The sequence below is a fragment of the Drosophila bipectinata genome, chromosome 3R, assembly GCF_030179905.1.
Source record: "Drosophila bipectinata strain 14024-0381.07 chromosome 3R, DbipHiC1v2, whole genome shotgun sequence".
In the NCBI taxonomy this organism is placed as follows: domain Eukaryota; kingdom Metazoa; phylum Arthropoda; class Insecta; order Diptera; family Drosophilidae; genus Drosophila; species Drosophila bipectinata.
In genome coordinates, this window is record NC_091739.1 from 28,220,413 (window position 1) to 28,233,885 (window position 13,473).

General features: G+C 40.1%; 1 protein-coding gene across 1 annotated transcript in view; it reads right to left on the bottom strand.

Moving 5' to 3' along the window:
* Positions 1-13,473, bottom strand: part of 5-HT2B (5-hydroxytryptamine receptor 2B) — a 29,787-nt gene that overhangs the window by 2,345 nt on the left and 13,969 nt on the right. The window contains 4 exon segments of the mRNA XM_043211920.2: positions 2,304-2,693; positions 2,760-2,898; positions 4,368-4,596; positions 5,099-5,331. Of these exon segments, the coding sequence (XP_043067855.1) occupies positions 2,304-2,693; positions 2,760-2,898; positions 4,368-4,596; positions 5,099-5,331 (991 nt within the window).

Sequence of the window (13,473 nt, forward strand, 5' to 3'; positions counted from 1 at the left end):
TTTGCCCCTCCAGCTCATTTTGCATTCATTTTAATAAAGCGCATAAATTTCAGGGCTGCCTTTGCGGTTCCTCTTGCTCTCGTGCCGCCATTTTGCTTTGCATGCAAATGCGAGCCAACTTTATATTTGGCCAAGACGATGGCGAGGAGGAACAGGAGCTTGGTTAGCTGCTAATGAAGGCGTTAGGCGCTGGGCGAAGTGCAGAGAAGCCCAGGACGATGGATAAAGATGTCAGCTCATTATGCATCCTTGGTGTTTTTGATTTGTTTGCACGAGACGTGCGCATAAATTGAGACGAGGAAAGTGGCAGAGGGGGGCTTATGGCATGTGTATGTACTCAACTTCTCATTATGCAAGTGAAACAATGCCGAGATGACGCCAAGTTTGTTATTGTTTCAGCCACAAAGGAATTAAACAGCTGCCAAGCTCATCAAGACATCGCTGGCGGCATCCCTGGCGAATTGGAATCCTTCGAAGTTGCCCCACTCAAGATTTGCCCTCACCCCAGCCCCGCCAAAGTCAGTTCCGTTCCGTTGGGCCACAAATCCCAAAATTAGAATATACAACCGATGCCAACATCATTTGTTAACTTTCCTGGGCCCGAGCCCAGAAATGCATGAGACGACAAATTGTCAAACAATTAAAAGCCACTCCATAGAACTTTCTCCTGGTTTTTGCCTTCGTTTTTGGGATTCGGTTTGGCTTTCAGAGCGACTTTGACCTCGTTCCAGTCTTGAATTGCCATTTTGCATTCAGGGCAGACAAAAAACGGAGAACGCCAAAGCCGAAATCCATTTAATTGATTGTGCAAATTCGCTGAACTGTCAAACAATGTGGCAGATATGAAGGCACAATGCCCACCCGATAGCGATTTCCGATGAAAAGCGCACAGTCAGAATGATATATGATATAAAAGGATATGCTGGCAGGAGGGGATGGACGAAAGATAAAATTTCCCTGCAGCTCAGCTACAATTTATGGGGGCTTAAAGCTCGAAAATGAAATTGGGAATTTAACAAATTATAATTTGATTAAGTTCGGCCTTTTAAAGTTAAAGGATTATATAGCATAAAGCTTATATATAATAAAGTGAGTATTGTTTTAAGTCTTTAGTTATGATTGATTCTATCCTTAAACATTATTTCCACGTGACCGACAGTGAACTCTCCCATTATCTATCATATGCCACCCAGTCGGTGCTTCAAATTCTTAATATATTTTTAGGAAAAAATAAAAATTGCTTGCCGCCTATGATTTCAATTTTTTAATTGAATTTTTCGACGCATCTCTTATCCCGACATAAGCCAGTCGTCCGAAATTAGAAAATTAATGAAAAACACATTTAAGCAAAAGGCCTCGTTGGGACTGACGCCGAAATCACTTGAGCGGGTGGAATGCTCCGGGAAAAAAGGTGGGCGTGTATTTAGGATAGGGGGTGTATGTGGGGGTGTGGCTCCATCGAATACCATTTGCACCGACCAAAGGAAAACGAAAACGTACAAAAAAATTAATTATTACGAAAAATTTCACAAGTCGAAAGCGGAAGGACAATAAAAGGCAATGCCGCAAAAAGGAGCTCACTCCCCAAAGAAAAAATGGGAAAAAATAAACGGAAAAGTGAAAATAAACGAGTCACAAAGAGCACTCGAGGTGAGCAGTTGGTGCCTGAACTGGTCTTTCAATGTGGTCAGCGAATTTTGGCCGGAATTGCTACCAAACACCCGACCCGAGTAAGACCCAGAAATGGCAACAAAAGGACCGGCAAGTGACTAGAAAGGATCATTCTGACAAAATGGTTTGACGGCCGCAGCTGTTTGTCCTTTTGTCAGGTTTAGGTTCAGGTAAGGAGCTAAAGGAAACTTTACATTTTCAAAAGTACTTCTCAGGATTTCTTTGTACAAACGGAATGGTCTACGCTTCTGCCAAGGCATGGATGAACATCCTTTCAACTTGCCACAAACTCTCAACTTTTGACGAAATTTAATTATTTGTAATAATATTGTTTCCTATAATAAAAGTTCTGTTTGTTAAATGGTAAGCAATTAAATTAAACCTTGGGACTTTCAGAGAAAAAAGGATTAAATGAATCTTTATTAAGCTCTGACTTTGTGTTGAATAATAAGGAATTATAATTAATAAATAAGTTTCTAGTAAAAATAATATTTATTATGCATATTTAAACTTATTCCCTTTCTAAGGCAAGAATGTATTATAGAAATTTCGACTTAATTTTCCTGTGTTTATTAGTCTTATTTGTGGTTAGATCCATAATGGACCCCCTTCTAGGCAATTTAGGCACTTACCCGTCACTCTGCTCGCCGCCCATCCGGCTGCTCGCCAAGGAGTTCCGAGTGCTCTCCCGTTCGATGCCCAGCGTGGTGGTGGACAATCCCAGCCCGGCAGTTGCGGTTCCCTGGCGACCTTTGGGTGAGGTCTGCTGGTGGTAGGCGCCCTGCTGCTGCTGAGGATTTTGCAGGTGATGCGAATGATGTCCTTGTTGCTGCTGCAGATGGGTAGCATACCGTTGCGGACTGCAGGGGAACTGCAGGTGCTTCGAGATGGAGAATTCTGATTTGGTGGGCGAGCCGGTGGTGGAGGAGGAGGCCACTGATTCAAGACCGCGGGAGAGCTTCAGCATCTCGGCTCCAAACTGATGCAATGCCGTCATTGTCGTCGGCGTTGGCTCCTTGATGCTGCAGGCCATAAATATTATATAATACTTTGATTGGAGTTGCGTTTTAATTTCGCCATTTGCTCACCTGGAGTCTGGTAACCAAAGCTCGTGATTGTCCAAGGTGCTCAGATCGGTGTCCGTGGAGTTGGCCGAGTGGGCGTGCAGCACGGAAGAGGCGTGGCCCGGACCAGGTTTCAGCAAGCGGCGCCAGGTGCATCGACGTTCTAAAAGGAGGCAGGGAAACACGAAAATCGAGGGTAAGTAGATGTGCAGCTTCTATAAAATGGCATCTAGCCCAAATGGACGCTACGAAAAGTCACAAATGCGCTAATAAACTCGCACGAGCACACATACACTTAGGAAAATTGTAGTCAAAATATAAATACATTTTAATGTTCAATAGTAATATTAAGATATGGCAACTAGAATGAAAGGCTTCAATCTTTTCATTTTTTTTAGATTTTTAAAAAGTGTTAAACATACGCGAAGGAGTACCTTCAACAAGTTTTCTTGCCTCGAAAAATAATTTCCCAACAATGTATTATAAAATAACTCATAAATTGTTACAGTGATCTCGCTGAAAGGAACAATCTGCCAAATCCAACTACGTGCCTAGCCCAAATGCGGACGCTTTACAACAGGGATTTAGCTTGAAATAACTGCCCAAAGCCGCTTCACTATTACACTCTCGCTGATACACCCACACTGATAGACACATCCTGGCACTCACTCACACACATATGTATATACCAACAGCTGTGGCATTTTATTCAGTGAAGCGAATCGGGAACACCGCACTGCGCCCCTAAATGCTCGACCTGTTTCTGTTCCCCAAATGCGATTCGAACTGCAGTCAAAAGTCCATTAAATATTCCTAGTCTTATTGACTTTTCGCATTCTGAGCTCAAGCCAGAAATAAAATTACTATTCGCCCCTTTGGCTGAAAAGCAACCAATTGTCTGAAAATCGGGAACAGTACTGAATAAATTTCAAGCATTAGAAAACACTTAGGAGCGCTTAAAAAAAACTCAATCTTGACGAATTTATTCAGTAGGCTTATGAAAATTGCAGAATCAATGAAGTAAAGGAAGAAAAAAGAGGGTACTATATACAACTTTAAAGGTGAATCTATCTAAAGTTCGATACCCAAACTACATTGTCATAAAAATAGCTGAGCTTTGCGGAAGAGCTCTCCCAGCATTATAAGCCATTTACTTTGGTAGTTTTCAACTCTGGTAACGTGAAAATTAGCTATCTATACATGTAGACTGGATATCTGGCGGGTGGTTGGGCGTGTTTACCCCGACTCTCCCAGTACAATGTCGATTTTGTGTGCATTGCTGCGGCTTAGTCGTACTTTGGGCACTTTGCCATTCCTAGGGACATGGTTACGTATTGGGGGTGTTGGGTGGGGCATGCTATCCGACATATGTCCCTGCATTGTTTGCCTATGTCGTCCCACGCCTCTTTCAACACTTTGGATCCCCTTGTGCCCTGCTCTCGCCCTGCCTCATTTCGAGTGCCATGTAAAGTTTCTGAGTACTAGCGCAAAAAGTGCAACCGAGAACGAAATGCAAATTTTCGGCAAACTGAAAATCATATTAAGCTTCTGCAGTACTGCAGATTTTCTGGCCAGGCATCTCTTAGGCCAAAAAAAAACAGAGATAATGAAAAAAAACATTAAAGTTCTTACCCAAAGCCGGAGTCTGTCCCAGCCACCCACTGGCCCATCCGGGAGTGGCAGCGGCCGTCTGCTGGCCTCCGCCCAGGTTCTGGCGCTGTCGGGCTAGGAGGCGGACGGTTAGGCAATATGTCAGCAGCATTACGCCCAGCGGAATGTAGAAGCACACAATGGAGCCGACCAGCTTGTAGACCGGATCCGGTATCTGGCAAGTTCCATTCACTAGCACCGAGGCGTGATTCTGGAATCAAACAGCAGATAACAAATGAGTTCATTTAACCAACAGTTAAGACAATGTTGGCCAAATCTATCAATCACTTAAATGAATTTAGGTAATTTTGAAATTCTTATTCTAGAACTTGGATATTGGTTGCTATCACATCATATTTTTCTACTTTATTATTATTTTTTTAAAGAAAATGTTTTAGTGTTAAATATAAAATGTCAGTACTGTTTTTACATTTTAAACCCACATTCACATTTTTATCTTTTTGTAGGTAAACATCGAAAAAAACACACTGAGAGTGTATAACAGTGCGTATAAATGTGATAAATTGTGATAATAAATTGGCAGCCCTAAAAAGTGTGCTATAAAAGTTAAAGCAACTTTGGAATATAAAAGGTTTTTTAGTTTAGTTATAAAATTTGTTAAATTTAAGGTTTTAAAATATATTAGGCCATTTATACTAATATTTGCTACAAAAAAAGATATTTTTAGATTATTTTTAGAGAATAAAACCTACCTTGGAATACATCAAGCTCAATGGCAGGCTCATGGCAATGCTGAGAAGCCACACGAAAACAATTTTAAGAGTCACCCGGCGACGGGTCTTATTCCGGCCAAATCTCATCGGGTAGCGAAGCGATAAATAACGGTCCACGGAGATGGTGCACAGGTGCATGATGCTGGCGGTGCAAAAAAGGACATCCAGGCAGATCCAGGTGAGGCAATGTTCGGAGCCCAGGGGGAAGTAGCCTGCAAAGAATGAGGGCGAATGTTAAAACGTTGGCTTTTTTCGTGCTAGCTGCCCGACTTATGACTGTATTAAGTGGCTGCAATATTTTCCACCAATGTATACATACGATTTACGATGGCCGGGCAACAATGCAACCCCAACTGTCGTTTGGCCATTTTTATTTAATACCTACTTCTTCGTTTTTTGCCCATATTTTTGCCCCAGCAAATGATATTGCCTGTCCCGCTTCTGCTCCCTGACCCTGGCATTCCCCTCGGGGAGGCTTATGCAACATATTCTACCCCATCAGGGCTATATATGAGCAGCTAGTCCCGATGTTGTAGCCATCGTTTTGCACAGCTGTTGGACGTCATAACTCAGCACAGCTCCCCAGACCGTTTCCCATAAAAATACAATTGCTACTGTACACGGAGAAATGAGTTCAGGAGCTGTTTTAAAAATTGTATACCAAGAGGTGGTCCTTCAATTTAATCAATCCAGTTTAAAGCCCACAATAAACATCATTGTTTAATATAATTATTATTCATATTGCCAGAATAAATATAGATTGAACTTGGTCCTGTGCAAATATTTTCTGCTGTGCACTTGTGTGGAAATGAGTTTGTTTGTTTGGTGGCATTGTAGTCCACATTGAGTGACTGATACTTGTGTTTACCCAGTGTTGTTGCCCAGTGGCCTGAGATTTTGGCGCGGGATTTGTGTCCAAAATCTGGTCGAACATGAATACGTATTGCTGCAGGGAAAAGGAATTCCTTAACGAACAACTGGAGGGAAGATTAGATGTGCTGATGCCCAAGATGGATCGATTGAAATAAGGAGCGAAATATGAGTTTTAGGCCAACTTTAATAAATAAATGGTTTAAAAAGGTCAATATGGCTCATGCCTCTTCTTATCTTGTGAAGACATTCTCCGATTTTATTAAATTTTCTTAGCCCATTTAACTTCCAGTCAAAAGATTTAATGGAAAAGTATCTGTTTCATGCTGGGTGGACCCATTTATCGCCCCAACCCTGAGGAAAGCCCATAAGGTTTTGTTTATGGCCAGTCAACATTTTCCAACCCCCTCATTTCGGCCCCCATCAAGCACTCAAATTGCAATAATGTTGCCTCTCGGCCCAGTACCGAAACGAAAATGTTACAAATGACACGGTCATTGGGTTTTGGCTGGGAACCGGCCAAGGTCCAGGCCCGTCCCAATCCCGTCCCAAGCCATTTGGGCCGTAAGTAAAGTGTCAATAAGATCAATTTGGGCAGCAGACGGTAGACGAACCTTTAAAACGGTACAAAGCGCATTGAGGCAAATTTGTTTAAGCTGAAAGCCGAAAGCCCGAATGAAATCGGAGGGCGCAAGTTAAATTGAATAAAAGCCGGGCCCAACTGACCAGGCCCAAACGGAAAAGTGGAGAAACATTTTTCCAGGAAAGTTGCGGCGCAGGAAAAACGGAACCTGAGATTGTGCCCCTTCCTTTCTTGGTAGTGGCTTCCCAATCCCTGGGCCCAAACTTTCTTTTTCTTCTTTAGGGCTACACTTAAAAAAAAACTACATTCCAAGAGTAAAACTTATGAAACATAAAATGTTAATTTAAATAAAAATATAATTTTAAAAATCTTTAAAATAATGAAGCTTTGAATATAATTGATTAGATGACTTCATATGTTTCTTATATATTTTTTGACAGTTTATCAAAGGCTCTGAAGTCCTGGCCAGGACAAAGCATTTATTTGAGTTCTTGTCTTTTTTTTTGGGAGGGACTGATGCTCTGGCTGCCGTTTTTCTTACGGAAAACATTTCAACTTACAAATGCGAAACAAATTTCAAACAAAAGCGCAAAACTTTCCTGTTCCACTGGCAAAGTCAGGGTAAATAAATTTTTAGCTGATTTCTTTTGTGTAGATTTCGTTTTGCATGCATAGTGGAGAGAGGGGTCAAAGGGCACTAAAAGGGGCGGAAGATGCGAAGTATGGGGAGGTCCTGAGGAGACCCCTCATAAAACTAAACTGAAACACAAATAGCTGTGAAGGCTGATGACGAGCAAAGTTGGGCAGGAAAATGACTTGGTAAATGAGTTGAAACTTATTTAATTTGTTGCAAGTTTAAGTGGATATAAGCCAGGCCAAAAAGGAGGGGAAGCTGGAAGGGAAATCACTTTAGCAAAATACATTGTCCAGCTAATGATTCGGTTGTTTGCCAAATAGAGTGAATGGCAAAACCAAGTCCGGCTACATTTTTTTTTCAAACAAAATACTCTGCATACATTGTTAGAGATATGTATATAGTCATGTGTGTGGTTGCGTGTGGGTGGCCACGCCCCCTTGCCCATGACAACATAAGCCTTTTGTGTTAGTAGAAACCTCAAAACCAGCAGGGACCCCCCCACAAATATTTGTACATTTTTCCGCGTTGCCGAACTAAAGCAAACAATTCCTACCACTGCTGGTGGACCAGAACCGGAGCAGAAAATGCGAAAAAAATCGGTTGAAAATATGATTTATGAATGGGGCCACTGTATGTGTGCTTTTGTTGTGCTTTCCTGCTTTGGTTTCTGTTGCCAGAGCATCGATTTCAATTTTAGTTTCACTCCTCACGTTCTATTTTGTGGCACAGCATCCCTCCATCAATTAGACAGAAACTCTCCTCAAAACTGTTTGCCCAGCAAATGAACTTAATGGAAGGGAAATGACTGGCCAAAGGGGTTTTTGGGGTTGGGTTTATTGTTTGTTTGCCTAACTGAATGCGTTAAGTGGATTTGTAGATCAAAAAGGGGAAATGAATTCATCGTTAGTTCGAATCTAGGTCATTGGTTTTAATTGCTTTAAAATCGATTCAATTTTAAGCGTTTTTAAATAAATAAGAACCAATAAAGTGATTGTTTCTATTTCCAAAATTTTAAATCCAATTTCTTGAATTTACCGAAAAGCCATTCATAATATTTGGCAAATAAGCAAACCAAATAAACATCAACATAAATCCTGTACCAATCAAAAATAAAATATCAGATACCTGACACACCCAGACATAAAGCTATCTTACACCCAGACACACAGGCAAGGACCTGCGAGTCCTGGAACGAACGCAAATTCCACCTAAATGATTTGTGTCAATATAAAGGGCCCGCGATAATAAAATGCAAATATGAGAGATGAAAAAAATCATTGAGCAAAGGCTCGAAAATTGCTGTGATTATAAAATAAGCCAACGCAACTCGTTGTTATTTTTTTTCGAACAGTGTTGTTGTTGCCACTGTCACGCACACTCGACAACAATAACAATTTCAATAACAAATCGCAGAAATATGAGTGGAAGGAATTGATGTCTCCGGAGTTGGGGTCCAATGGAGAATTTCTGTTTCATTTTTTTATTCGTATTTTTGTTACTTTGCCCCTGGCAGATGACAACGACAGCCACTTACAAGGGCGATAACAACATCAGCAACAGCTCCGATAAGGTCGGGGTCTTCGACAGCTAAAGGACTACACGTGGCGCACTGGAGCTAAATAGACAGATGGCAGGAGGCCGGAAAATTTTAGGAGCCCCCTGCTAATTTTAGCATGTTTCTTCGATTGGCCGTTTTAAAAATCTCCAATTTAATGCCTAAGAAATAGTAACACATATATCTTGAAGAAAATTTGGCCAAAAATCTAATATGTAACAGTTTGTTCCCAGATAATGAAGATTGATAATGAATCGATCTACAAATCGTTTAAGACATTCCTTTCCAGAATCAGATGACTTTTGGCAAAGATATAGCCTTCGCTGTGGGCCATGTTGTCCTTCCATGCATTTCGGCCATTTTTGAAGGGTGTCCCCAAAAAAATTTGACAAAAAATATGAAAAATAATTTGTTTCCAGATTTTGATGCAGATTGATAGGGAATCAATCTACAAATCGTTTAAGACATTCCTCTCCAGAATCAGACGACTTTTGGCAAAGGTATGGGTTTCGCTGTGGGCCATGTTGTCCTTCCATGCATTTCGGCCATTTTTGAAGGGTGTCCCCAAGAAAATTTAACAAAAAATCTAAAAAATATTTTGTTTCCAGATTTTGATGCAGATTGATGGAGAATCAATCTACAAATCGTTTAAGACATTCCTCTCCAGAATCAGACGACTTTTGGCAAAGTTATGGGCTTCGCTGTGGGCCATGTTGTCCTTCCATGCATTTCGGCCATTTTTGAAGGGTGTCCCCCAGAAAATTTGACAAAAAATCTAAAAAATATTTTGTTTCGAGATTTTGATGCAGATTGATGGAGAATCAATCTACAAATCGTTTAAGACATTCCTTCCCAGAATCAGACGACTTTTGGCAAAGATATAGCCTTCGCTGTGGTCCATGTTGTCCTTCCATGCATTTCGGCCTTTTTTGAAGGGTGTCATCCAGAAAATTTGACAAAAAATCTAAAAAATATTTTGTTTCCAGATTTTGATGCAGATTGATGGAGAATCGATCTACAAATCGTTTAAGACATTCCTCTCCAGAATCAGACGACTTTTGGCAAAGTTATGGGCTTCGCAGTGGGCCATGTTGTCCTTCCATGCATTTCGGCCATTTTTGAAGGGTGTCCCCAAGAAAAATTGACTAAAAATATGAAAAATAATTTGTTTCCAGATTTTGATGCAGATTGATGGAGAATCAATCTACAAATCGTTTAAGACATTCCTCTCCAGAATCAGACGACTTTTGGCAAATGTATGGGCTTCGCTGTGGGCCACGTTGTCCTTCCATGCATTTCGGCCATTTTTGAAGGGTGATTTTTGATTTTTTGAATATTTTGTTTCCAGATTTTGATGCAGGTTGATGGAGAATCAATCTACAAATCGTTTAAGATATTCCTTTCCAGAATCAGACGACTTATGGCAAAGATATAGCCTTCGCTGTGGTCCATGTTGTCCTTCCATGCATTTCGGCCTTTTTTGAAGGGTGTCATCCAGAAAATTTGACAAAAAATCTAAAAAATATTTTGTTTCCAGATTTTGATTATGATTGATGGAGAATCGATCTACAAATCGTTTAAGACATTCCTCTCCAGAATCAGACGACTTTTGGCAAAGTTATGGGCTTCGCAGTGGGCCATGTTGTCCTTCCATGCATTTCGGCCATTTTTGAAGGGTGTCCCCAAGAAAATTTAACAAAAAATCTAAAAAATATTTTGTTTCCAGATTTTGATGCAGATTGATGGAGAATCAATCTACAAATCGTTTAAGACATTCCTCTCCAGAATCAGACGACTTTTGGCAAAGTTATGGGCTTCGCTGTGGGCCATGTTGTCCTTCCATGCATTTCGGCCATTTTTGAAGGGTGTCCCCCAGAAAATTTGACAAAAAATCTAAAAAATATTTTGTTTCGAGATTTTGATGCAGATTGATGGAGAATCAATCTACAAATCGTTTAAGACATTCCTTCCCAGAATCAGACGACTTTTGGCAAAGATATAGCCTTCGCTGTGGTCCATGTTGTCCTTCCATGCATTTCGGCCTTTTTTGAAGGGTGTCATCCAGAAAATTTGACAAAAAATCTAAAAAATATTTTGTTTCCAGATTTTGATTATGATTGATGGAGAATCGATCTACAAATCGTTTAAGACATTCCTCTCCAGAATCAGACGACTTTTGGCAAAGTTATGGGCTTCGCTGTGGGCCATGTTGTCCTTCCATGCATTTCGGCCATTTTTGAAGGGTGATTTTTGATTTTTTGAATATTTTGTTTCCAGATTTTGATGCAGATTGATGGAGAATCAATCTACAAATCGTTTAAGGCATTCCTTTCCAGAATCAGACGACTTATGGCAAAGATATAGCCTTCGCTGTGGTCCATGTTGTCCTTCCATGCATTTCGGCCTTTTTTGAAGGGTGTCATCCAGAAAATTTGACAAAAAATCTAAAAAATATTTTGTTTCCAGATTTTGATTCAGATTGATGGAGAATCGATCTACAAATCGTTTAAGACATTCCTTTCCAGAATCAGACGACTTTTGGCAAAGATATAGCCTTCGCTGTGGTCCATGTTGTCCTTCCATGCATTTCGGCCGTTTTCGAAGGGTATCCCCCAGAAAATTTGACGAAAATTGTAAAAAATAATTTGTTTCCAGATTTTGATTCAGATTGATAGAGAATCAATCTACAAATCGTTTAAGACATTCCTTTCCAGAATCAGACGACTTTTGACAAAGTTATGGGCTTGGCAGTTGGCCATGTTGTCCTTCCATGCATTTCAGCCATTTTTGAAGGGTATCCCCCAGAAAATTTGACGAAAAATCTAAAAATTAATTTGTTTCCAGATTTTGATGCAGATTGATGGAGAATCAATCTACAAATCGTTTAAGACATTTCTAGAATCTTCTTTCTAGAATCAGACGACTTTTAGGAAAGATATGGCCTTCGCTGTGGTCCATGTTGTCCTTCCATGCATCCATGTCCTTCCAGATTAAATTAATTTGTTTCCAGATTTTGATGCAGATTGATGGAGAATCAATCTACAAATCGTTTAAGACATTTCTAGAATCTTCTTTCTAGAATCAGACGACTTTTAGGAAAGATATGGCCTTCGCTGTGGTCCATGTTGTCCTTCCATGCATCCATGTCCTTCCACTTTCCCCATTTTTGAAGGGAATCCTCCAGAAAATTTAACAAAAAATCTAAAAAATAATTTGTTTTGAATAGTCATTGAGAATAAGTCTACAAATGGTTTACGGTATTCCGTTGACAAATCGGTAAAACCTTAACCAAAATATAGATATGGTTATTCCAACGTCAATTCCTTTTTCGATTTTCCTAGCAAGCTCCATAAAACATTGTTGCGATTTATTGAACGATTAAAATTAAATGAGGCGAGCCAATAAATCACCTTTCTACCTCAGAACGGAGCATTATTGTCGACATTCCCTGATATTATTTGTACTGACTTATGATGTGGAATAATCAATCATTTAAAGAAGGCCTATGTGCTCCAACATCTTTAAGCTTTGCCCCTCAATTGGCCGATTTCGCTGGCATCCCACGCGTCTTTACAGCTCATCACATGTGATTCAGATTGTGTGGGGCAGAGCTTGTGTGTGATGTGTGAGTGGGAGGTACGATTAAGGGGGCGTGGCAGGCACCCGCGGCGCTTGTTGACACGTTGTCACCTCGACTGTCATCCAAATTTATGGGGAGCATTTGGAAAGAGGCCAGAGATGACTGTTGTTAGTCCGCCGGGTATTTCGTGTTGCTTTTTATTTTCGTCCTGACTGACAACAGTTTTTGACTTTTAGCCCCGTCTGCATGTAAACACATATCATTTTCATTTGCATTTCGCGCGTCCCGTTGACACATTTGCATGGTCATGCATATGTTTATTCATATAAGGATATATAGAACATGTATTCCGGTTTGTGTGCTTGAATCTGTGACCCTTGAGAGATGAATTTTGGTTTGCTTTTCCTCCGGAAGGATGCTCTTCAAAAGGGTAAGAGAGTTTGCCGGCTTCATTTTATTTTTAGCCGAAACTTTTTCAACAAATTTAAATTTATTTTTGTTTCAATCACAAAAATTGTTAACTTTTTTTAAGTGAAACAGTATTAATTTATTCCACATTCTGAATGTTGCAACCGAAACTATTAACTTTTGTTTTTGTGTATATTTGTTTATGTTTTCGTTTTTGCATTCTGTGGTCAAATATTCGCGTTGACAGCTCGCAGGACATGGCAAAAATCCGCAAAGGGATTGCAGTTACATGGTGCAACATGTTCTTTAATAAAAACAAAATGAAAATGGGATTTGCGAGTTTCGATTGTTTCAAGGGACTTCTGTTGAAATGCGAAATTGCATTTAGCAGTTTAAAATTCATTATTTAATCTTAAATTATGGTAAAGCTATTGATATTTCATTACTCTTTTAAATGCAAAAGTTTTCTTTTCAGATTTTGTTACCCATCTATTCTTTTGCATCTGAGGACTGAAACCCAGTGATTACTTTTCTATTACCTGTGAGTGCAAGCTAAAATAACACACTTTGTAATCCACTTCCACTTTCTTTCAGCACTTTGCGTTTAAAGAAGTCCTTCAGGAGGGAAGCTATTAACATGCATATGATAGACACTTCCGCACAACTTGCTGGCCAGGACATTTCAAGGAACTCGGAGCGGAACATGTGGTGCCTACGTGCA